The sequence below is a fragment of the Vombatus ursinus genome, unplaced genomic scaffold (assembly GCF_900497805.2).
Source record: "Vombatus ursinus unplaced genomic scaffold, bare-nosed wombat genome assembly UNPS02014839.1, whole genome shotgun sequence".
In the NCBI taxonomy this organism is placed as follows: Eukaryota; Metazoa; Chordata; class Mammalia; order Diprotodontia; family Vombatidae; genus Vombatus; species Vombatus ursinus.
In genome coordinates this window covers 6,336,900-6,363,582 of record NW_020954617.1, presented here as the reverse complement: position 1 = coordinate 6,363,582, position 26,683 = coordinate 6,336,900, and the positions used below count along the sequence as shown (strand labels likewise).

The 26,683-nt window shown below is 38.7% G+C and overlaps 1 protein-coding gene across 2 annotated transcripts in view; it reads right to left on the bottom strand.

The window, feature by feature from the left end:
• NRF1 (nuclear respiratory factor 1) overlaps window positions 1–26,683 on the bottom strand; it is a 142,185-nt gene that overhangs the window by 57,290 nt on the left and 58,212 nt on the right. For both annotated transcript variants that reach the window (XM_027840146.1, XM_027840147.1), the window contains exon 5: window positions 18,645–18,785. In XM_027840146.1, the coding sequence (XP_027695947.1) occupies window positions 18,645–18,785 (141 nt within the window). The remainder of the gene's footprint in view (window positions 1–18,644; window positions 18,786–26,683) is intronic.

The window sequence follows — 26,683 nt, the reverse complement described above, 5'->3', positions numbered from 1 at the left end:
CGCTGATAAGGTTACCAAGAGAGGAAAAGTAAAGAGAGAAGGGAGCCCAGGATAGATTGTTGGGGAACACTCACAATTAGGGAGTATGATATAGATGCCGACCCAGCAAAGGAGACAGAGAAAGAATGGCCAGGTACAAGGTAAACCAGGAGAGAACAGAGTCCCTAAATCCAGAGAGGAGAGAGTATTCAAGAGGAAAAAATGGCCAACAGTGTCAAATACAGCCAACATGTTGAGAAGGATGAGGACCGAGAAAATATCATCAGGTTTGGTAATTAGATCAACTGGTAACTCTGGAGAGAGCAGTGTCATTTGAATGATGAGACTGGGAGCCAAAATGCAACAGGCTGAGGAGATTGAGAAGAGGGAGCAAATATAGACAGCTTGTTTGTCTATTTGTTTGTTTTAAAGAAGTTTGGCTGAGAGAAGGAGAGGCTTAGGATGATAGCTTGAGGGAATGGTAAGATCTAGTGAAGGCCCTTTTAAGGATGGGGAGACTTGGACTTGTTTGAAGGCAAAAGGAAAGGAACCAACAGAAAAAAAGAGGTTGAAGATTTAAGGGGCAGGGGTTGAAGGATTTAAGGGGTGAATGAGGTTGCCATCACACTTTCCTTGCCATTGTTGGCTGATGTTAAGTTCATGAATATTCATACGTAAATGTGTTTGAACATTTTCAGGCAAGAGAGAAGTACAACATTTTACTAGAGGCAAGAGAATTAAAACTAAAGAATAATAGGGTCTTAGAGACGGAAAGGACTTTAGAGGTAATCTAGCCCAATTTACAACCAATAAATCTCTTCTACAAATGGTCTTTCACTTTCTGCTCTAGATTTAATGGATGGCAAGGGACTTCTAGAGATAAACTGGCCTGGGTTCCCTACATTCAGGCAAACAAGATTTCATTTCTGTGTTTTAAAGATAAAGTGACTAAACCCCAAGGAGACTTGAGCTGGACCACTCTCCTACTTTTGTATCCTAGAAAGTTCACAAGCTTGTCAATGACTAACAAAGTTTGGGTAATATTCATTTAAGGGCAGTAATAACTGGAAGAAGGGGACGGATTAGAAGGGCTCTCCAAGTCCTTTCTAGCTTTAGAAATCCATGTATGAAATGCTTGGGGGGAAAAGTGCGAGATTAACATCAACTGAAACGACTGAAAAAATGGAAAGGCAAATAAAAGTACTTAAATGAGGTCCCACAAGAAGTCAGAAAAAGAGCAATATCTAAGCCTAATTTTTCTGCAAGTCAACAACAAACTTCAAGAAATTGCCCTGTTTACTAAGAGAACCTGAAAGTATTTTTTATTGCAAAACTTCACTTGGTAAGGGTACCATGAATGAAGGAAAAAAGGAATGGTCCAACCATGTCACCTCTTACTCACACTGCTTTCCAATGTTCTTACTTTTCAGAATGTACACATTGATAATGAGGTTGAAGCAGGCATTGCCAGAGCTAGCTCAGTGTATGGGAGGCTCCGAAGGAAAGTATGGGAAAGAATAGATATTAGACTGCCTACCAAACTGAAGGTCTACAGAGCCGTTGTGCTGATCTCATTGCTGTATGCCTATGAAATCTGGACAGTCTACCAGCGCCATTCCAGGACACTTCACTGCTTCCATCTGAATTGTCTTAGGAAGAGTCTGAAGATCACCTGGCAGGATAAGAGACCAGACACTGAGGTCCTTTCTTGAACTAAACTGCCAAGCATTCAAACTCTACCGCAGAGAGCACAGCTCTGATGGGCTGACCACATTGTTCAAATGCCAAACGTACACTTGCCAAAAAGACTATTTTATGGAGAACTCACACAGGGCAAGGACTCACATGGTGGTCAGAAAAAGTGATACAGAGACTAGAAGTCTCTCTTAAGAATTTTGGTGATGTGTCATAGGAGACACTGGCACAGGACCGCCCAACCTGGTGTGCTCTCAAGACAGAAGGAGCTGTGCTCTATGAGCAAAGCAGAACTGAAGTGGCTCAAAACAAATGCGAGATGCACAGATTTAGAGAATCCACCCCAAATGTTCACATGGACTTTTAGTGCGTGCCCTGTGGTAGAGCATTCCGACTTGACTCTATCACAGTTATGTCACTGTGGTTCTCTTTGAGAACAAGGACAACAACCAGCAACTTAAGTCCCAATACTACCTCGAACAGGACACTCCCTCTCTCAGCTCTGGACGCTTTTTTCTGGCTGTCCCTCATGTCTGGAATGTTCTCCCTCTTCAATACTGCCTACTGGCTATCCTAGCTTCCTTCAAGTCTTAGCTAAAATCCTGTCTTCTACAGGAAGTTTTTCTTAACCTCTCTTAGTTTTGGTGGAGTTCCTTTTTAAATTATTTCCTATTTTTCCTGCATATGGCTTATTTGTCCATATTTGTTGCTTGTCTCCCTCATTAGATCATAGTTCCTTGAGGATAGGAACTATCTTTTGCCTCTTAGGTAGCTGGTGGTACAGTGGACAGGATGCTGGGCCTTGAGTCAGAAAGACCCAAGTTCAAATCCAGACACAGTTAGTTACTAGCTTCGTGACCCTGGGCAAGTCACTTAACTTCTCTGTGTCTCAGTTTCTTCAACTATAAAGTGGAGATAATAATACCACCCACATAGAAGGACTATTTCGAGAGTCAAATGAGATATTTATAAACTGCTTAGCCAGTAGGCCCTTAATAAATGTTTATTGACTGACTGAAAAAAATGGAAAAACTAATTATTTATTAAGTGCTTATTATGTGCCAAGCACTATGTGCCCAATTTTGACAATACAAATAGAAAAGGCAGGCCGTGCCCTCCAGCAGCTCACATTCTAAGGGGGGAGATAACACATATGGAAGGTTTCAGTTGCAGGTCAGATGGAAAGGTCCCATAATCCTTAGGGTACAGCAGCAAAGCAGGGAGGAATACCTCTTCTCTAATGTCATTTCCATGGGCACAATCCTATTAATTTCTGAGGCGGAACCATTTGACAGTGTCAAGGGCAACATGGCAAGAACTTTTTTTGGATATGAGTTCATAAAGATATAAAAGTAATATTTACATTCATGAGGGCAAACTTACACCACACTATTCCTATAAATTCCTTGGATTTGACCCACTTTCATACAGGCTACCCATCAGTAGTGCCAGACTCCCTTAATAATCAATGAAAGTGAAGGAAAGTGGATTGTCAAGGGGTGAAAGAGTTAAATGGCTCTCTCCCAGAATTCTATATTGTACTTCTCGTTACCAGATTGATTAATTACTGGTCCCAGAGAGTTTCAGAGGCACAATCTACTCAAGAAACTTGTTAAGATGGGTTTGTATTTAATACACTGGGGACACAATCAACAGGAACAGCAAAGTTAAAGCTTATGCATGAAGACTTTCTCTAGTTGGCATTTTAAGGGGCTGGAACAGGTTTATAGGGTCTATTATACCAATCTATCCTGCCTCAGGCACCCCAGATTAAGGGAGAGATCAGACAGGACATTCTGAAATTCAGGTTCAACGACTCCATCCATCCCAAAGCATCAGATAGCAGGTTTCTAAAAAATGTTCCACTTTATGTTACACTGGGCAGAGAACAAAACACCAGATACATTTGTGCTGGGGGGAGGGGAACATCAAAAGTCAAGATAATGTAAAAGCTACAGAAAATTTTAAGTGAAAGATTTCCCAAAGCTGTAGCTGTTGTAACCCGATCAAGATTAAATGACAAGACTTGCTAGGAGGAATTTATCCTATCCCTCAACGAATTATCATTGCAAATCTTGTACTTTTGAGCTTTTACTCCGACCTCTTTTTTTTTCTTTCTTTCTTTATTTTTAGTTTTCAACATTCACTTTCACAAGATTTTGAGTTCCAAATTTTCTACTCCCACCTCTTTATTTTTACTCTGCATGCAGCCCACAGCTTGGGAGGTTTGAGTTTCCTCACTATCCTCAAGCTCAGGTGCCAAGAAAAGGCTTTCGAGGGACATTTACCTTCATGGGTCCTACTGAAGGTATGAACCATTCAGACAGCAAACAGGGAAAGGGGGTCTGAACTTGGCCCAGGTCTAAAATGGAGTTGGCTGCCTGTCCCAAGCATGCGCAAACACACACACATTTTTATTACAGTCTATCGAACATTACCTGTGCCACTATTTCACTCAATTCACATGGATAGATAGATGACTATCTCAAAACCGTGGGAGTGAGAAAAATGTTTCTATACCCTTTCACTGAACCTCTGCCTCCATTTTCCCCCCTTTTACCTAAAGGAAGATGATCTTCCTTCTCAATAAGGTCAGTCTTTCTTACCTGCAATGTAATCACTTTCTCTCTTACCTTCTGAAATCACTACCCATCAACTTCATTTTCACTGGCTTCTTCTCTTTAGGATAGAGGCACAGCCAGTTCACACTAATCCTCAAGATATTAACATTGGATCCTTTACATTCTTAACTATTCCATCTTTTTCCTTTCCTTCACAACCAAGTTCAATTCATTTCAACCCAACAAATTTTTACTGAGTGCCTATTATGTCTTAGGCCCTCTGCTCCAGGATAAAAAGAGAAACATGGAACCATCATCTGTCTCCTCAAGGATCATTGCGCTTACATTCTATGTGTGAAATTCTTGGCAGCCAATGCAACCCTGACCCTGTCTCCTGCTCCTCAGACCTAGTAATTACACTGCTACATGTCTAATCACTTTTCTCAGCCTTCTTTGCTACTTCATTGCCCATATCATGCCTCCAAACAGTAGGGGCCCCCCAAGCTCTGCACTGGGCTTTTTTCTAATCCCTCTCTCTACGCTCTTCCTAGGTACCTCATTAGCTCCCAAGGGCTCAATTATCACCTCTATGCAGGTGATTTCCAAACCTACATGTCCAGCCCTGGTCTCTCCCGACTTCTGTTCGTAAATCTGCACCTGAAGTATCTACTAGATAACTCAAACTCCATGTCCCTTTAGGCAGCTCAAGCTCAACACTCTAAAACTGAACTCATTATCTTTTCTCCAACACATTCTCCTCCTTTCAGTCACCTAGGTTTGCAACTTCATAGCCATGGTGACTCCCCACTTTCCCCAACTCCACATACCCAATCAAGTTGCCAAATTTGATCAATTCTACCTCCACATCTCCTATCTGACCCCTTTCCTCTACTTCCACAGCTACCACCCTCGTTTTGACCCTCATCATCTCCCATCTGGACTATTATAACAGTCTCCTAATTAGTATCCCTACCATAGGTCTTCCCCTCTCCTCCCCAATCCATCCTCCACACAGCTGGCACGGGTGATTTTTCCAAAGATTACATTACTCCCTGTGAAATGATCCAGCCATTCTGGAAAGAAATTTGGAACTATGCCCAAAGGGCTATAAAAATGTGCATACCCTTTGACCCAGCAATAGCACTTTTCAGACTGTATCCCAAAGAGATCATACAAATGGGAAAAGGACCCACATGTACAAAAATATTTATAGCAGCTCTTTTTTGTGGTGGCAAAGAGTTGGAAATTGAGAGGATGCCCATCAATTGGGGAATGGCTGAGCAAGTTGTGGTATATGAATGTGATGGAATACTATTGTGCTATAAGAAATGATGAACTGGCAAACTTCAGAAAAACCTGGAAAGACTTGTATGGTCTGATGCTGAGTGAAGTGAGCAGAACCAGGAGAACGTTGTACACAGTAACAGCCATGTTGTGTAATGACTAATATTGATAGACTTAACCCTTCTCAGCAATGCAAGGATCTAAGACATCTCCAAAGGCCTTATGATGGAAAATGCTATCCACATCCAAAGAAAGAACTATGCAGTTTGAATGCAGATCGAAGCATACTATTTGCTATTTTTTTTCTTCTGTTGTGTTTTGTTTTCTTTCTTGTGGTTCCTCCTATTGGTTCTAATTCTTCCTTACAACATCACTAATGTGAAAATATGTTTGATAGAAATGTATACGTATAGCCTATATCAGATTTCTTGGGGAGGAAGGCGGGGAGGGAAGAGGATAAAAATGTAAAACTCAAAAGTTTATGGAAGTGATTGCTGATAAATCAAAATAAATAAATTAATTAAAAAAAAAAAAAGATTACATTATTCGCTTCCTTAGTTAACTCCAGTGGGTTTTCTATTGCCTCCTGGATCAAATATAAGCTCCTCAGGTTAGCTTTTAAAACCCTTCAAAACCTGCTCCAAACTATCTGTGCAACCTTATTATGCAGTACACCTCTCCCAGACTCTGTGGTCCAGCTGGACATGGCTCCTTGCTATCTCTCCTATACCTGACACTCCATGTTCTAACTCCATGCCTTTGCAATGGCTGTCCCCCATGTGTGGAATAAAGTCCTATCTCACTTCTGTCTTTGAAAAGCCTGTGTTGCCCTCAAAACTTTGCTCAAGCTCCACTTTCTATGAAACCTTTCCTGATTTCCCCAGTTGCTAGTGCTCTCCTCCCCAAATATACCTGGTATCTATTTGGTATATACTTATTTATGTAAATAAATGCCTTTTTCTCTATATGCCTAAATATATATCTCTTCTAATCTACCCTCTTAAAATGCACTCACCAGTGACATGTAGGTAATTAAAATATTATAGTTCCTATTTAAGTAAGCATAATATTTGTCCATATTGTCTGTCTTAGAATAAGCACTTGTTTGCTGAACTCCTTTTGGGCAACCTAGAGTGTAGCTTCATGTACGATGCACTTCAATGCCTTTTGGTAATGAAAGCTTCAACCGGACAGTGTGGCAGCAGTAAAGGTTATGCTGCTCCAGGAAAGGAATCCAGATGGCTGGTGATCTGTCATACTTGGGTAATTCCAACTTTTTTATTAAGAGGATGGAATGCCATTCTTTCAAAAACAAAAAGTCCTTATATTTGTTTCAGTAGTTTAAAACTTTCATTGGAAATGACAAGTGTAGGGTATTGCTTGAGATTTAAAAGGCTATAGGATAGTTAAAACCATATGTTTGGCAGCTCCTCTGAGGACTTTTGAGTCACCATAGGGGAAAAGGTTTGAAAGCTGTCAGTTACACAGCACAAGAGACCTTCACTCATGATGATACATTCCAATGAAGTTTTGCATATCAAATGTGAAGACATGGTCCTATCCCACATTTAGTACAAAGTAAGATCTAATTTCAGCTCAAAAACTTTGGAAAGCAGAGTTACTAGTTTGTCCCAAAGCCTCCCTCAAACCCCTTTTCCATGTATTTAACCAGTGCTATCTCTGGTAATTTGCCAGGGATATTTTCTCTTCAATTTGAGACCACACCATTGTCACAGAGGCCTGTTTCAAACCTGGAGTAGATGACCCACACTAACTTTTTTCTTTCATTGTGTTAAATGTGTACTGCATATTGAAACCAAACAAGATCTGCTCTAAATTTCATTCTCCTTTACATAAAGGGCATGTGGCAGCTTTTACTATACTATTACTATTACTACGAAGATGCAATGGGGTTGGTGTCAACCTGATGGAGTGAGAGGAAGCATTTTCCCTAGCTCCCCAGCACACTTTCTCCACAACAACCTAGGAAATCAAATTCTAATTAGGAAAGCCAAGGAAAAATTGGAGTAAGTAATTTTTTTAAGCACAAGGCTGCTTAAGGAAACAGACAGAGAGGTCTGTAGATACTAGGCAAGGGCATTGGCCAGGTGCAGGGGCACATGGCAGTAGCAGTGGAAAGCATTCGAGCACTCAGGGATGGAAAGTAGGACAAGACAGAGGGCCAGTGCAGGAAGCACCAGGACAGGATGCAGGAACAGGTGCCATCTTGCAGCTCTGTCACCCAATACCCAGTTCTGAGTCACAGATCCAGGGCTGAGAGAAGCAGCTGCAAGTGAGGGTGGGCCCTAGATGAGTACTGAGCACAGAACAAGTTCTTTTCCAAAAATGGAGTTGCATGACTCTGAGCCCAGTTCCAGCCTTTAGCCACATATAAACCTATGATGGAATAACTAGGGCAAGTGTGTCCTAGGCCAAGAAAGAGTCACCAGTAAAGTCACTCTGAAACTGCAATACCTCCCAGTGGCCTAACAGTAACTGAATCCAGCATCAGTCTACTGAAACTCATCTACACACAAGTCAACAGACCCAATTCTGGGGTCAGAAACATGCAGAGGTGAGACCAAGGGTACAGTCAACAGATCTCTCCCTGGATCACCCCAATTTGACAGCACTGAAAACTTGAAGGTCTCCCAGATACCGAGCTATGAAAGAAGCAGAAGGATGTAAAAAAACAAAAGCTTGGGCCAGACATTTCCCCCAGAAGTTAGTACAGCCCAAAAAGTCCAAAGTAGGATGGAAGAGTAAGTAAACAAAAAGAGAACCTGACCATAAAGAATACGGTACTATGGCAACAGAGAAATTCAAGACACAAACAGAGAAGACAATGACTGGAAACCATCAACAAGCAAAGCCTCAAAGAAAAATTTAAGATTGGATACAAGTTCAATGAAAATTCCTAGAAGAGTTAAAGAGATGTGTTTTTTAAAAGGAAAAAATAGATAAATTTTCTTACTTACTTTTTTTTTTTTGGTGAGGCAATTGGGGTTAAGTGACTTGCCCAGAGTCACACAGCTAGTAAGTGTTATGTATCTGAGGCTGAATTTGAATTCAGGTCCTCCTGACTTCAGGGCCGGTACGCTATCTACTGCGCCACCTAGCTGTCCCAAAATAGATACATTTTAAAAACTAAATGAGAGAGGCAGAGGAAAAAAAAGGGGAAAGAAATGAGAGCTATGGAAGAAAGTTGAAAAGAGAATTAACAACTTGGTAAAAGAAGTACAAAATCTTACTGAAGTAAATAACTCTTTGAAAATTAGAATTGATCAAATAGAAGCTAATGACTTGATTAATCATCAAGAAATTTAAAAAAGTCGAAAGACTGAAGGAAAATAAAAACAGAAGAAAATGTGAAGTGTTTCATAGGAAAAACAACCAACTTGGAAACAGATTAAGGAGAGACTTGAAACAGAAAGATACTGATTGAGTTAAAATAAAGGGCTAGAGCAGAATCCATTATGCTTTAGCTGAAGTAAAAAGGTAGGAGTAGCAATCAAGATCTCAGACAAAGCAAAAGCAAAATTAGACCTAATTAAAATAAATAAACAGGGTAAACACATTTTACTAATAGTTACTTTAGAGACTGAATTAACATCAACACTGAATATATATGCAAATAGCACAGCATCTAAATTCTTAAAGGAAAAGTTAAATGAGTTACAAGAAGGAATATATAGTCAAACTATAATAGTGGCAGAACTCTCTTTGCTCCCTCTCAGACTTAGATAAATCTAACCATGAAATAAACAAGAAATAAGTGAAGGAAACGAACAGAATTTTAGACAGATGCAATACATACCCTCAGGGAGAGAGACAACCTCTGTAAATAGGTAGGTATCTATATCTATACTTCTATTTCTCCAAAAAGTCCTATTGTGATGTCTCATTTTGCGGTCTAAAGGACCCTGCATTCTCATATGCTGTGTTAGTGAAGTGTGGACTCTTGTAAGATTCTGCTGTGTAGCAAAGGTCCAGGCTCAAGATCAATTAAATATGAAGAAGTTCATGGCCAATAGGTTGAAGAGTATACCAACATCATTTCACGAAACAAAAATACAAAAAAAGTCCTCAGTTTGATACATTTACCTTCAATTTCAACAGCGCTGTATGTATATGTGTGTGTGTGTGTGTGTATATATATATATATATCTATATATATATCACAAACATATGAGAAATTATATATCAGAAGGAGTGCCAGTTTTGAGGGATTCTTTTTTAATTTAATTTTTTCAATGAGGAAGTATTTGTTGTCTCTCCCTCCCATATGCTCTCCTTCCCCCATTGAGAAAGGAAAAAAAGAAACACTTTTGTAACCAATATTCATTGTAAAGCAAAACAAATTCCCATATTCATTACATCCAAACGTGTGCTTCCTTTTGCATCTTGAGTCCATCAGGCCTCTGTCAGGGGGTAGGTAGCATTCTTCATTACTGGTACTCTGGAATCGTGGTTGGTCATTGAGTTGAACAGAATTCTCAAATCTTTCAAAAGTTGTTGTCACTGAATACTGGTTCTGCTTACTTCATACAAGTTTTCCCAGGTTTCTCTGAAACATCCCTTTTGTCTTTCTTTTGGTAAAATACATTTTACTACGTTCATATACTTTATTTTGTTCAATATTCTCCATTTGATGGGCACCCTCTTAAATTTCCAGTTCTTTGCCACCGCAAAAAAAGCTACTATACTTTTGTACATACGGATCTTTTTTTGAAGGACTGATTCTAAAGAGATCTTCAAAAGAAGAATATAACAAATGCTTCAGAAATATATTGGAACTTATTATTAAACAAAAAGTGACTGAAAAAATAAAACTTGGCATTTAAGTTTGCAAAGCACTGCAAATATATGAGCTTTACAACAACAACATTATGGTTAGTACTAGATATAATCATCCCCATTTTACAAATGGGGTTCAAAGAGGTTAATGATTTGTCCACAGTAACACAGTTCATAAATGTCAACAGTGGAATTCAAAACCAGGCCTTCCCAATTTTAAGTCCAATATGTTAACCATTTTGCCACCTAAATGTCTTCTTTCTCACATCATATTGGCCCATCTGCCTTCTTTCTCATCTCAATAAAATCTTTATGAGAACAATCCACACATATAGCAAGGGCATTCTTGCTGAAAGTATAAGAAGGGAATACAAAGGCTTTCCACAAATGAAATTCCTCATCTTTACACTCACACAACTGACTGCATTCCATGAAAGTTATAGAGAATACAAAATCTCACTGTGCTTATTGTTTGCTGAGTCCCCTCAAGGCAGGTACTATTTCCTCTTTGCATTTCTACTTGCAGTGCCTAGTGTATTACCTAGCACACAGAATGTGCTTAATAAATGATTCGCAGAGCAATGTCCAACCATAATTCCAGAGAACCGACGATGAGCAGGCTACCAACTGCCTGACAAAGATGATGGACACGGGGTGAAGAATGAAACATTTTTTTTTGATATGGCCAATGAAGAAATTCATTTTGCTTGAATATACATACTTGTTACAAGGGTTTTGTTTTTATTTTTATAATGCATTTAGATGAAAGGACAGGAAAGTAGAGTGTTAATTTAAGAAAAATCAAAAAACACAAAAGTAAGGCTGACAGATTGATAATAAAAAAGCATTTGATTGGTTAACTCAAAATGCTGCCACATTCTTCTGTTGATAATGAATGGCTGCAAGTCACAAAATACTAAAGTTTTTTTTTTTTTTAAAGTACAGGTGACAGTTAACCAAAAGACAAGGGAGAAGTATATTGTGAGAGTGAATAGGCTGCAACATGTTACCAGCAAAGAAGTGCATAAGATGGGAATCATCAAGCAGCTAGCTTTATGATATAATAATAATAGCTAACAACATGACACAATAATAATTCTGCATAGCCATTTAAAGTCTGCTATGTGCTTTACATATACTATCTCATTTTACACTCCCAATAACCCTCTCAGGTAGATGACATTATTATCCCAGTTTACAGATGAGGACACTGAGGTCCTAGGTGTCTGAAGCAGGAATCAAACCAGGTTTTCCTCACTCCAAGTCTACTCTACCTTCATTCTGCTACCTATGCCTGGGAAAGGAAATGGGCTGGTCATGTATCAAGACTGAGGGTAAACAGATCAATGTCCCACCAGGATTGATGACATGTCAAGGGTTGTACAAGGACCCCAGCAAGTTGGGAGGGTACCAGATTTTTGAGAGAATATGACCCAGAGTCACAGAGGATGAGAAGGCTTGGAAGGAATATCCAAACCAATAAGGCCACAGAGCCATCAAAGCACCCATCTTTTCGCTTCTACCTGCACATTCATGCAAACATATTTTCTTAGGCTAGAGAAGCTTTAGTTCCCAAGAGACCTCTAAAGAAGAAAGGCAATTAAGTGAAGGATGGTTATTTTCACATTCTCCTCTTCAAAGAACTAAATAAATCCATACCTAACACCCAAGCGACACCAGTGATGATATGTACACCTGTTCAAAGTCAGGGCCTTAATTTTTCGGACCCAATGAAATGTCTCCTAATTGTCCAGTACAATTTGCATTATCAAACTTCTTTACAGGTGACCACAGTCTAATTCAATGCTCAGAGATATTTCCTATGCTCGAAACAATAAAGGGCCTGTTCAACCTATTTTATGCCAGAAAAAAGGAACTTAAGACTTTCTCAGATACCCAAGATCACAGTCTCTTTCTTAGGTTCCCATATATGTTGCCTTTTAAGACATAGAACCCTGTTTCTCAGACATGCATAACTTTGTTCTCCCAACTTGCTCAGCTGAGCAGCTATCCCAGATGACCTCATCTCAACCCTTCTCTTCCTCCTCAGTTTCCAGGTTTGTGCAACTGTACCCACAGTAAGTACAAAATGTATCTTTGAGACTTCTCTCCTTGTTCCTACTTCTAACCTCACTTAAGCCTGTCGGCCCTTCATTCATAATGTAGACTTCTGGATTTATGAACTATATAAATATAACCAGTATCCATTAAGACTTTGGAATTCTACTCCAATTCCCAGTTACATAGTCGTGAAAAATAACCTTTGTATAATCCATCTGCTAACTAGAGCATGGTCCTGTTTTTGCCACTATTCTTGAAAGTTTACAAAATGGGCCGCTCTTTTTAATAGCATTTTCTAGTCAACTGAGGCCTCACAAGAAAACCTGTTTCAATTCCTGCCAATTACCTGTGAATTGGTACAACCATTCTGGATATCAATTTGCAATCATGGAAATTAAAAAAACAAACAAACAAACCCTAAACTGCCAATATTCTTTAATTTAGCAATCTTACTACTAAGCAGTCCCTGAGGACAACAAAGACAGAAATAAAGATCCAATACACACCAAGATATTCATAGTACCACTTTTTCTGACAGCAAAGAACTGAAAACAGAGTGGGTACGCATCAGATAAGCAATGGCAGAACAACCTGTGATGTATAAAGGAAGTAGATTATCATTGTGCAGTAAGAAACAACAGATTTACGTTCAGAGAAACATGGGAAGATGTCCAGAAAACTGAGGTTGAGTGAAACAGGTTGAACAAAAGAACAATACTTACAAAGACTATGACCGTGTAAATGAAAAGAAAAAAATGAAGCTTTTAACTCTGAATAACTGAAATGCCAATAATAGTCCTAGAGAACAGAGAATGAAACAGATCTCCCTCCCCCTTGGTAAAGAGGTAGAGGGTTACATGGGCAGGATGTAGCATCCACTGTTAGATTCACTCACTAAATTAGATTATTTTTGCTTAATTATTTTACTTTGTTACAAGGGAGGTTCAATTCCTATGGTTAGGGCAGAGTTCCAGAAATTACTGATATTAAAAACTAAAAGACACCAATAAAACTTAAAAAAAAAATACTAGTTCTCTTTCTTGGCTTAAAATGATAGAATTTAATATTATACTATACATGAGCTGGAGAAGGAAATGATAAACCTCTCTAGTATCTTTGCCAAGAAAACCCCAAATGGCGTCATGAGGAGTCAGACACATCTGAAAAACAACTAAACAACAAATGCTATATAATACTATACCATCTTACCCTTTGAGAGAGATAGTGGATAACCCTGGGCAGCATAATTTAATCATTCTCTGATGACTCAGCATATTGCAATGCCTCTGGGCCATAATTATGATTAATATTCTGATTGTACAGCACTCCCCTTTTGGAAATCCCTTCAGAGACGGTGTCACATTCTTTTCAATGTCCTCAATAGTGGCAAATCTTTGTCTTCTGAGGACAGACTTAATTTCTGGGAAGAATCAAAAATCATCTGGCGTCACACGCCTGATAAAATAGTTAACTGCTAATAGGGCAACATCAGTTTGAATCTTACACAGATTATAAAGTCTTTCATGACCTGAAAATTTGCTCTGATGACAATTCCAAAAAAAAGAGTACCAAAAACGTTTTGAGTAATAGCAAAAGTGCTGAAGTAAGTTACGGTCTTCCAGAGTGACTCCTTTTCAATGTGGCGCTCCTTCTGGTGTGTAATTTCTCATGTGTTTGTTCTTGTTAAAAATCAGGCTTGACACTTTGTAGTTATAATTAAGCTCACAGGATCACAGCTCCAGAGTTCAAAAAGGGTCTCAGAGGCCATCTAGTCCAACTCCCGCATTTTACAGACACGGAAACCGAGACCCAGAGGACTAACAACTTGACCAAAGTCACAAAATTAATACGGGTTAGAGGCGAGATTTGAATGCAGGTCCTCTGACTGACTCCGGAGGTAGTGCTCTTTCGACTGTACTAAACTGCCTCCTTGTTTCTGTAGACAGAGTGCAAATTTATCCTATTCTTCTTATTCTCTAATACCAGGCCGCCCCATGGAAGCTGTTATTAAAAAACAAATGCCTGATAACATCAACTTGTTTTCTTAGCATATAATTCATTTCTTCTGCTAAAAGTATAGTGCAAACCAGCCCTGCCACCCCCTTCCCAAACACCCCCTCCAAACTCTTCCAGTGCACTGGAGATTCTGGTTTTAGGTATTTTTGAGCCATATAGCAGAATATAGTGTTTGAAAAAACTGATTTTGATCTTGAAAAAATAATGCTTCCCAAAGAGGTGGAAACAATTGCTTCAGCTTCCATATATATAAAAGGAAAAGACAATCACTTCTGTCACATCCAACTTGAAAACCTGTAACTCGTGGCTTCTAATTTCCAGACCGTCACTTTTGCCTCTTGGGACCTGAATTACAAATTTGAGTTTTCTGCAATAGGAAGCTAATAAGCCTCTAACATTTCAACCAGACACTAAGTAAAAGAAAACTACAGATATTGGGTTCTCCAGAACAAAAACTTATTTTAAGTCACGGCAAGAAAGTCATGGGCTGAAATTAACAGACTTCTGCACATCCCAAATCTAATGAAGAGAGGCTTTCATTTAGTTTTCTTACTCACGAAATTCCTCTTAATGGCACTTTTATCATTTTATTGCCAAATGTACTCGATGGTCACAAGGATTCACTTACAATATTTGGGGAATTAGCAGAAATTCCAAATAACCTTTCAAGGGAAAAATTTTTGGTCTTTGCTGCAACACTGAAAAATTCGCCATAAATGTAACTCAATTTTAATTAGGATCCTGGTTCAGTGTATAATCAAGCAGCTCTACAGAGTAAAACAGAAACTATAAAATTGGCAACAGAGAAAAAAATGGGAATGGGGTTATAGAGGACAAACAGACATATTTAGCTCCAATTTGGGTGGAACCAACAATGCTTATGTTCTATTAAATTTTTAAAAGCCCTGAATTGAAAAATGGTTTGTCATTTTAGCAAAAACATGTCAACTTCTATTAACAACTTATTCCTAATGAGGCAAGCATTGAACCTATAGTGTTTCTGACAGTTTCCCTGAAATCCCCTGAAAAATTACCCACCTATTGCATCATTACTCAAAGGGAATATCAAAGCAATCCAAGTTACTCCAATGAGAATAAGGAGAGGAAGCCAAGTATAAGGGAGAAAGGAAGAGGTGAAGGGAGAAAAAAAAAACCAAGAAAGGAGTGGATTTTAGACCAAACAGCCTCTTAAGATGAGTGTCTCTTACACAATCTTAATCTTCATTAAGATCTCTTCCTAACACATTCTAACAAGCCAAATTGTTTCCCAAGAATACACTCAGTAGAAATTAAAAGCTCTCTATATATAATCAAAATCAATGCTGGTTTGTCAAGAGGCATATAATCCAATGTCCTGTCTCTGGCTAGAATTAAAGAAGGACCATCCCCCAAAAGATAGATCCTATCCATTCCTCAAAAATCTCTAAAGAAGCTGAGTTTTAAAATGTTTACCGTCAATTAATTTATTTTGTTAAATCTTTCCTGAGTTGCAGGACATCTCAACAGATAATCAAGGATAGATATTATCCTAACTCCTAAAAGTTCAACGGAGTAGGAACAAAGCTTACCCATTATTCTGAAAGGTGCCTGGCATATTTATGACAATTAAACTGTTTTCTATAGAACCACTAGACATGACTTTTTTTTGTAAGATCACTGAATTTTTAAGAGTGAATCAGAGAAGGATGTGTGACTTCATCAGCATGAGGGAACTCTCAATGTGGGAACTCCTTCTGCCAATGCAGATCATGTCTCAGTAACCTCTTCATCATGATAGATCACTTAGCCCTGTAATTCACAACCCAGAAATACTCTGCTCCTGGAGACCACTCTCTGATTGGACAGCTTCTTCCAGAACCTCCATTTAAGGAAGGAGTCCAAGCCAGTCATTATATCTTCATCTTCACCAGGCTGTATGCCTACAGACTTCTCAATCATAACCCTCATCCCCTATCATCCCCACCCTTTACTTTTGCCCATCAGAATATAATCTCCTGGGCAAGGTTTTCTTTCTGCCGGTATTTGTGCCCCTTGGGGCACTAAGTACAAAGTCTGGCACATAGTAAATGCTTAATAAATGTCTGCTTTTGTTTGTTTCCTTGCCTCATCAGGAGTGGGGAGTCTGGCTATGACTTAAGATAAATTCTAGTTTGCTTGAGTCACAAAGGACTCAAGTGACTTGTCATAGACTGTGACTCTTAGTCTAAGGTCCCAGCTATTAAATATCAGAGGAAAGATTTAAATCTAGCTCTTCCTGACTCCAAAGCCAACACTCCATTCTTAAACTTTTTTCCACTCTCAACCTCTTCAGCCCTTCTTAAACTGTAGGTCTCAACCCCATATGAGTTTGAGAAGCACTGATTATACCATGTTGTCTCTTAATTTTTTTTTAATTAAAAAAGACTTCATTGATGTCCTTTATTTCAGAAATTAACAAAGTTAGGTAATTTGATATTTTTTGGCTTCCATTATCAAAGCATCTGCAAAAGAACGTGTTCATCTCAAATTTCACATGCCCAAGTTGAAATAATAATTTCCCCCTCCAAAAATTCACTGTACTTATTATAATGTCAACAAATTAGAATACAAGAATATACATTTAACACTAAAATGATACTGAATAATTTTTATGGATTCAGAACACTTACTATTCAATACCATATTTGTTGATGGATTGATTCTGGGTCATCATCACACTTATCATTGCACTAACTGGAGCAGATTAATAGGAATTTTTGGCTAACACTGAAATGTCTGTATTACAGTCAGGTTTGGCAAATCTTGGTATTATTACTTCAACTAGGATCTTTAAAGTCACAATATGGACTGAAATCTAGAACATGGGGTTAGTCACAATGCCCTTTAGCACCAAAGACTAAAGGTATTTCAAGAGAAAAAGAGGAAATAATGTTTGCTCTTGAAAGGAGAAATCAAACACAGAAACATGAGAACCGGCACTTAAAAAAGGACATAAATTTGGAATAGAGATTTAAATTTTAAAATTTAAAACTAAAGTAAAATTACTCTTCTTAGTCTGGATTGGCAAACAATGATGCTCCTCCCATCAGCAATTGTGGGTCAAGTCTGTTGTGAATTATGAGCCAAGAGCTAAGTCCTGGGCAGTGAATATTCAATATTCCTGATAATTAAGAGCTAGAGAGAATATGACCTTAGTTCCATTGATAGAAATCTCTTCTTAAATTGTCTTCATTATAGTCTGAGCGCTCAAGGTCACTGGATAATAGGAGTTATGGAAAAGCAATGAGCAAAGACAGCTGGATAGCATTGTATCATTACTTAAATCACTCAGGAGTCCACGTAAAAGAGTGTGCAATTTTTATAAACTACAATGGCACAGGCTTATTTCTTGTTAATATAACTTCCGATAACTTTGTGTGCCAGATCAAATCTCTGGTCCAGGCTGCAGAGAAAGAAGATGTCCTCTACTGAGAATTGTACCATTGGTGTGACCCCATTTGAATTTCTACTAAACCCATTTTTAGCTTTATAAACATCCAAGACCAATTTCAGAACCTCAAGCAAGAATTCTGATACATCAATGGAGCTACAGAATAAAGGAAGCTTGTTGTAAAAGAGGAACTTTGGCTTTAGTCAATCTACTCTCTTTGAGTTTTAAAAATTAAAATAAAATGGAAATAGTAATAATTATTTTATAAATATCAGTAGATTTATTGAGCTGAATTAGCCATGTATATATGACATCCCTGCTCAAGAAGTCAGTGATCAACACTAGATGCTCAGAATTTTACTTCTAAATCCTATACCCCCTGCTTCTATGAAGAGGAGCCTTTCTTGGCAATAATGCAGTGTTGTTTGCAAAGATGGTATGGGGAATTGGGGTTGATAACTTACTGCAAGTACCATATACTAATACAATTTCTTGAACTCAACTCTATCCTATAGTAAGGGTTATACAGTTTCTGGTGAAAGGGGGAAAAAAAGCTGATAAGACTAAAGGAGGCTCACACTAGCCATTCATCTTTGGTCAGTCTCATCCATCTCATGGTTGAGAGCCCAGCTCTTTGCCATTATATTTTCTCTTTCACAGCTAGAATAGTGTTTGCTGAATGGCTGCCAACACCTCACTATCCATCCAATTTTCTTCTCATTCACAGTATTAACAAAGACAAGTTTGAGAAGAGTTATAAGAGGCCTACCCACATCTCTGCTACCAGGAGTGTGTTCTATGTAGCTTCTCTTTATGTCTCCTCCTCATGTCCCACCCCTTACCTGGGTCATCTTGTCCACAGAGACAGGAATTCCATCGATGGTGAGAGGCGGCAGCTCAGAGTTAACCTCCTGCGGCGCAGGGGCGTGTTCTGCCAAGGCTGATTCCAAGTCTTCAAGGATCATGCTCTTGTACTTGCGCACCTGTGGGAAATTAGAAGGCACAGGTAAACAAGATGCCCAACAACAAGAACAGTTCAGTGCTAGGCAACGGGAAGGTGGGTGGGACTCCTTCTCCCTAAGCCTTGGCAGAGCCCAGTGAACAAACACTTCCACAGCTGGCAGATAAAAATACCCGCTGGTCCCAAAGACATCATCATGCTGAGGCCAAATTAAGTGAAAAGAGCTGATGAAATTATGGGTAACACTGGTGGGAAGGAGCTAGTGGAAAAGATATTAAATGGCAACACTGCCAATCATTCGGAATTATTTCTTTGTGACTTCCCAGACTTGCCATAACTCTTCCAGATCACCACTCCTCTCTCTGTATTTGTTGCCTTTCCCATTAGAGGGAGAGCTCCTTGAAGTTAAGGATTATCTACCTTTTGCACTTGTATTCTCAGCACTTAGCACAGCGTGTGGTACATAGTAAACACTTAATCAACATTTTTCATTCATTTCCTTTCTAGGGAATCCCAGGCCAAATTCAAGGTCCTGAATTTAACAACAGTGGCATCATGTGCCTTTTCCCATTCACCTAGGTTGTCTGTGATGATCTATTGCCATCTTTTTTGAGTTTTTATAGCAATTTTATTTTAATTTATTTTTTAATTATCATTTTATCTTTACATCACATTTATTTCCAAATATACCCTCCCTACCCAAGAAGCCTTACTTTGTAATAAAGTACTATCATCACTTTGCACACACAAAAAAATAAAAATTAGAAATATCAGAAAATGTATGCCCCTAAAAGTCTCACTGACACACTCAAACTGCTGGATGCTAATTTTCTGATATGGTCGGACTCCCATTCAGGCAGTAGATCCAAACCTGAGCCCTTAAACTGGAAGGAAATGGAAAGATAAAATAAGAATGAATTGCAGATAATAGCCAGTAACTATGTACTCTGTGGCTCAAGACCAAACTTGCCACTACCAGTGACACAGGGAAGAAGCAGAACGAGTCCTACGGTTCAAAGTCTCTTCCTCTATGGTGCTCAACCATCACTTGTGGTAGAGTTCAAGTTGATAAACCTCTGACAACTGCAAGTTTGAAAACAATATTTCCGGCTCCTTTTCTTCCTTTCCTTTGCACTGTCACCAATTTATCTCTTAGAAGCAGCATAATTACACATGCACAACTTTCTGTCATAAGACAAAATAGGTAAACAGACATAAAATAAACAACAGTGGGTTTGTCTGTCTCTCAAGAAACATAAAAAGGGATGGAGGAATCATTGAAGAAAAAAAAAGTGCTCTTCTCCTAAGCATAAAGACAATAAGAGGCATAGGCTTATGGATACCTAACAAGATGGGATCAGATATTATCCTGTATAAGACATGCCACTCACAGATGACTTACAGAAAACTTTTTTTTTTTAAATATTACAGAGATGTTAAGAGTCTTGAATTTTTACTACCTGGACCAAGAGAGAACAGCAGAGGAATGTTTCATTACAAAGAATTTTTAAAACAGAGATACTTTCTCCAATCCCCTGACTTTCACTCTAGTATCTGGAAAAGTCAAAACTATTATTGGTTGGATAGCAATAATTTTTCTACTTCTTCAGAAAAGAAACAGAACGCTCTAAATATGAAAAACCAATTTAGGGTTGAAAGGAAAATAGAAGAAAAACTTGGGGAACTGATTTGACTCTAGAAATTAATTTTATCCTGGTTTCTACTAAATAAGCAAAAAATTTTAAAATGTTGTAATACTATATTGCAATCAGCTTGTGTTACCATGGCAATTTGATGAGATTATTCTTGATCCTTTCTAGAAAGCTGTATTCAAAATGAGCTGTTTGCTTCCCAATCTACAGAAAAATAGGCCAGGTTCTTGCTTCAGAGTTTCATAATGGTATGAAATAATTACCAACAAAGAAGTAACTAAGCAGATACCATGATAAAAATGTATGACATTATTATAAAACTAGATTTTGCTGTGTTGGGAAACTGGCAATCTCTTTAAAAGCAAATCACCATGTTACCACTATCATGTACTGTTTTGCTTTCATTTCTGCCATTTTTAAGGGTTAGTAAACTTGGGGATTTACAGCAGACACTGTATGAGCTGATTTGTGATGTTGGTCCAGATCTCCGATCTCCCTAGTGCAGGGAACACTCTGGGGGGAAAACTCCCTGGACCAATGCAACCATCTTGGAACCTGAGAAGCTAAGTGACTTGCCTAGGGTCACAAGGCCTGTAAGAGTCAGCAGGGAGACTCGAAAACAGATTTTCCTGACTCCAAGACCAGTTCTCTTAGCTGCTTCCACATCACACCACTTCTACGTGGCTGCTCAAAAATGTCGTGGGTTACAAAACAGGGATGTTGGCAGGGAATCGCTTCATCATTTGTGGGAGCCAGCAGAAAAGCTGTACTAGGAATAGCCATTGTGTTTTCCTTTGCAGAAATATTTTTCTACACTTCCCTTGACCTGCTTGTTTTCATGAATTATTATCCCATTAGGGCAAAATTCAGAAACTGTCTCAATATTTATATGATTTGATATGTTTAGTTTATATTTTCATAGTATCACAAAAGGACTAATTTATCTCAAATTAAATATGCTCCATATATTGAAATAACAACTTCCTTGAAGGGCTGCCCACCAACTGGGGAATGGCTGAACAAGTTGTGGTATATGAATGTAATGGAATACTATTACTATTTGATAATAAATGACGGCAGGCAGATTTCAAGAAAACCTGAAAACACTTGCATGAACTGATGATGAATGAAGTGAGCAGAACCAGAAGAACATTGTACACAGTAACAGCAACACTGTGCAATGATCAACTATGATAGACTTAGCTCTTCTCAGTAATACAACAACCTAAGATAATTCCAAGGGACTCATGATAGAAAATACTGGCCACATCCAGAGAAAGAACTATGGGAGTCAGAATGCAGATCGAAGCATACTATTTTCTCTTCTTTTTTCTTCATCATGGTTTTCCCCTTTTGTTCTGATTCTTCTTTCACAATAAGACTAATGTGAAAATGTGTTTAATATTATTGTACATGTATAGCTTATATCAGATTGCATGCTGTCTTGGGGAGGGGGGACATTTAAAACTCAAAATTTTATAAAAGTGAATGTTAAAAACTAAAAATAAATCAATAAATAAATAAACAAATAATGAAATAACAATTCTCCCTTCCAAGCCAGCTGGCTCACTTTTTTTGACTTTACTTTCTTCGAGTCACTTTCCTACTCAAAAGGACTCAATGGTTCCCTATGGCCTAGAGAATAAAGTATAAGCTCCTCACTCATCTGACCTTTAAGCTCTTCCACAATCCTTGTCTGTTTCTAATCTTATTTTCTTCTATTACAAAGCTTCTCAGCTCTAGCCAAGCTTGTCTCCTAACCATCTCCCTCATATACTATAGTTAGTCTTCCTTCGTGTTTCAGCCTAGGCTATTCCTCTTGTCTAGAATACTGCATGCTTCTTCAGATTTTAACCTGAGCCTTGAAGGACAGGTTAAGTCTCACCTCTTTCAAAGGGCCTTCTCTTTTCCAGACACTCTAGTCATGCTGCTCTCCAGTCTCTAAGTCCTATCTCCTGCAGTTACTATCCAGATATTGACAAAATCATATACCAGTCTTGTGTTATTTAAATATTTTGTGTCCCTGAGATGACTCCTCTCCTTGAGGGCAGGGTCAGCGATAGGTTTTTTTGGGTCTCCACAGCAATTATAGCAATGGTGGTATAGACAGAAGGTCCTCAATGACTGGGGAATGGGAGGCTTCAACAATGAGTGAAACTCCACCCACTGAAGAAATTTTGCAACAGCTGATGTAACTTATGTCTACCCTTTTACATCTCTGCTTAAGACAGGAACTGAACAGTACCAGAAGCAACTAGTCTCCTTTGGGGTAGAGATAGAGGGAAAAAAGATGGACAAAAAAATTTAACTAAATTAAATAGATAATTATAGAGAATACTATTAATACCCGGGGATCCACTCTTGTCTACGTGACCATAAATAGTTTCCTCACCAGTAAAACCAGTCACAGCTAAAATGTTTCAGCACAATTAACATGCCATAGATTTTCATCATTATTAAAAATAACTGACCTTCCTATAATGCTTAAAAGTTTACAAAGCATTAAAAGTATCATTTCCATTTTGTAGACGAAGAAACTGAAACTCCCAGGGGTTAAGTGATTTGTGCAGGGACAAGAGAGGAACTCTAAGAGGCAGGTCTCCCATTCGACACTCTTCCCACTACACCAACTTGCTTGCTACCAGATTCTGAGGGAAGAGCACCACCTACAGAAAGACCTTCACTACTTCCAACCTAAGACCGGATTCCCCACCTTGTCTCTCTACAAACTACTTACTGGCTTATTCCTGCATAACTTGTGCAAAGTGTCAAATCAGAGGCAGGGACTTGAAGGCAGCAAGCGACCAAGAAGAGAAATCTATCAGGTCAACTGCAAGTTTAACATTTGTCATTTGCCAGCTTTGTTCCAGGCCAGCTCATCTTAAGCATTATCATGATCATCCACAGATCATGGTCAGTTCAATTAATTTTCACTGCTCCCCTTTGAGGCAGATCTTATTGTCCTCATTTAACAGATGAAGATACAAAAAGGAAAAATGGCTTGTCAAGGTTTGGAACAATTCCAGAAAGCAAACTTTATAACACTGAAATCTTAGCTGCACAAATCCCAATGGTGTCATTGATCATGCTCCCTCCCAACTTCAGGATGGGTCACACCAGAATGCAGATAAAGAGTCTGTGCGAATTTGTGGTGGCAGAGAACTAGAAACAAAGCAGGTGCCCACTGACTGAAGCATGGCCACAGAAATTATGGCCCATATAACTGTAATGGAATATCATTGTACTGTAAGAAATGATGAATACAACGAATACAGAAAAACATGGTAAGATTTATATGAACTGATGAATTGACATGAAGTAAGCAGAGCTAAAAAACCCAAAAAACAACCCAATGACTAAAATAGAAATGGAAAAAACAAGAACCACAAGACATTCAAAAATGAATGCTACACAATTACAAAGAACAAGCTAGGACCAAAAGAAAAGATATGAAAAACTGGGGAATCCGAGAATGGGAAAAATTGCATATATTGTGAGATTTTTTTCAACGTATTCTTCCCTTTATCTTCCTTTTCTTTTTAAAAAGAATTCTTTGTGAAGATGATAGAGTAGCAGGAAGAAGTATAATGAGTGCATTCTCCCTCCCCCTTGCCCTCCCGCCTCCTGACCCAGTAATGCCTCTAAACAGGTCTAGAAAACCAAACTTGGCTCAGGAAATTCATGAAAAAGTCACAATGAGTCACTTTTGCTGCCCTGGTTGACATGGAGAGACAGACAAAGAGGTCTAGAGACACTGGGGATGGGGTCTGGTCAACGGCATGCCACATGGAACATTACAGCTCAGGAAGAGGCACCAGACCCAGTCTGTGGTTGTTGTTCAGTTGCTCTGTCATGTCTGACTCTTTGTGACTCCATTTGGGGTTTTCTTTGCAAAGATAAAAGAGTGGTTTACCATTTCCTTCTTTAAAGTATCACCCTTTTACAGATGAGAAACTGAGGTAAATAGGGGTTATATGACTTGCCCAGGGTCACACAGCTAGTAAGTGGCTGAGGTCATATTTGAATGCAGATCTTCCTGACTCCAAGCCCAGTGCTCTAACCTCTGTACCACCTAGCTGCTCCTAGACCCAGCATTAAAAAAACCTAAAATTACACAGGGTGCAGAAATAGATACCAAGTGGCAGGTGTCACTCACTAGCCAGTTCTGGGTCACAGATCCACAGGGCCGACTGAAGAAGAGACCTGTGCCGAGGGGTAGCATTTCACCGTGAAGAGCAATCCCAGAACCTAGGCTATATGTTGGGCCAGAAGCAAGTTCAAGTAGTAGCTGTGTGGCCTAGACCTCAGAAATGGAGCAGGATCTCAGTATCAGCTTCTAGCCCAGTTTGAAACCTGCAGAGGAATAACTAGGCCAGAAATCTCAGACCAAAGGAATACCTACAGTTTTGTCTACTCTGAACCAGCAGAGCTTTCCAGCTGGCTGAAACTAAGTCTAGGAGCAGTCTGCTGGAGCTCCAAAGAGAAGTCCACAGGCTTGTTGCTCATACCCGAACCCAGGTGAGGGACTCAGATTAGGGTGGGAACAATCAGACTACTCTGGGAGCACTGAAAGCTTGCAAGGCTGAACTGTCCCTGAGTTCCTGGAATAATACAACACTCAGTATCCCAAGAAGCAGAGCCAGATCAGTCCAGACATGCCCTGCTGAAGTGCACAGAGCCTAGCCCCAACATAAAGTCCAAAGTCAAAGTCAGGAAGCAGACTGGAAGAAGAAGCAAACAAAAAAAGAACCCCACTGTAAAGTTATTTTGGTGACAGAGATGCTAAAAACATAAGCTTGCAAGAAAAGAGCAACTACAAAACAGCTCCTCTTTTCACATTTTAAAATTCATACCCTAAACAAATTCAATGAAATTCAGTATAATGCAAGGGTACAACAATTGCTGCAAGAGAAGGAAGATTATAAAGCAGAAGAGCGTGGAACTATCAGTCTTGTCTGCATATTTCGATAAAATGGAATCTGAGGAATTACTTTGTGTGAAGATATTAAATCCTCTGATATGCATCAGTAGTAGCATATTCTTTCAAGTAGAAATGGATTCACAACACATGCTACCCTTCCTTTCATTTCAGCCATTCCTGATTCTTTTCCAGAGGAAACTTTATTTAGGTGGAAATTGAGAGGTAAACTCTGAATATTTTAAAATAGAGAGGGAAGGTGGTTTAAAAAATAAACAAAATCACCAACAAACACAAAACCAAATTCGCAGCAATATAGCTTGAGTATGAAATGCTGACTTTTGAAACAACTATAAACTTAAATTACTTCATTGGTGTGAGGGAAATCTTGTGGTAACCTTCTAGTGACAATTTTCAACCTCAAGTAATACTGAAATATTTGATCAAAACTGGGTATATTGTTAATCATCAACATTCCCAAATTTTTTTTCAATTAATAAGCATTTATTTTCCTTCCCTCCCACTCCCCCACTGGGGGGGAAAAAAAAAAGGAAGCCCTTGTAACAAATATGCACATTCAAGCAAACAAATTCTAGTATTAGCTGCACTAAAATTGTATATTTTGATCTTCATTTTGTATCTATCACCTCTCCATCAAGAAAAGGGGAGGGGCAGTTAGGTGGCACAGTGGATAGAGCACTGGCCCTGAAGTCAGGAGGACCTGAGTTCAAATCCAGCCTCAGACCAAACACTTGACACTTACTAGCTGTGTGACCCTGGGCAAGTCACTTAACCCCAATTGCCTAAAAAAAAAGAAAAAGAAAAAAAAAAAAGAAAAAGAAAAGGGAAGCGTATGTAGTTATCAGTTCTCAATCTAAAATCATTTCTTAGAAAGTAAATGAAATATCAAATGAGCCAGACAAAGTTGGTTGTGTAACTAAAACTTTGAAAATATTACTTAAAACATAAAATAAACTTCTGGGTCAATAATTCTGGAATTTGCAGGACAGATTTTAAATAAGGATGTCTACCATAGAGGTGTTTTTAAAAATTTAACTAATTTAAATTATTTTCACTTTCCTGATCTTTATTTTCTCATTTTTTTTCCAATTACCTGGCATTTTTTTCTCCTCCTTTCTACACCTTGTTCACAAAAAAAAAAGGAGAGAGAAGAAAAAAAAAATAACCAAATCCTTGTAACAAGTATTTGCCTGAAGTCAGACAAAGCAAATTCTCACAGTGGCCATGTCCAAAAATGTGTGTCTCATTCTGCATACTGAATCCATCATATATCTGGGTAACACTCTTCGTTGCTGATCCCCCAGAACAGGAGCTCGTAAACTACATGTG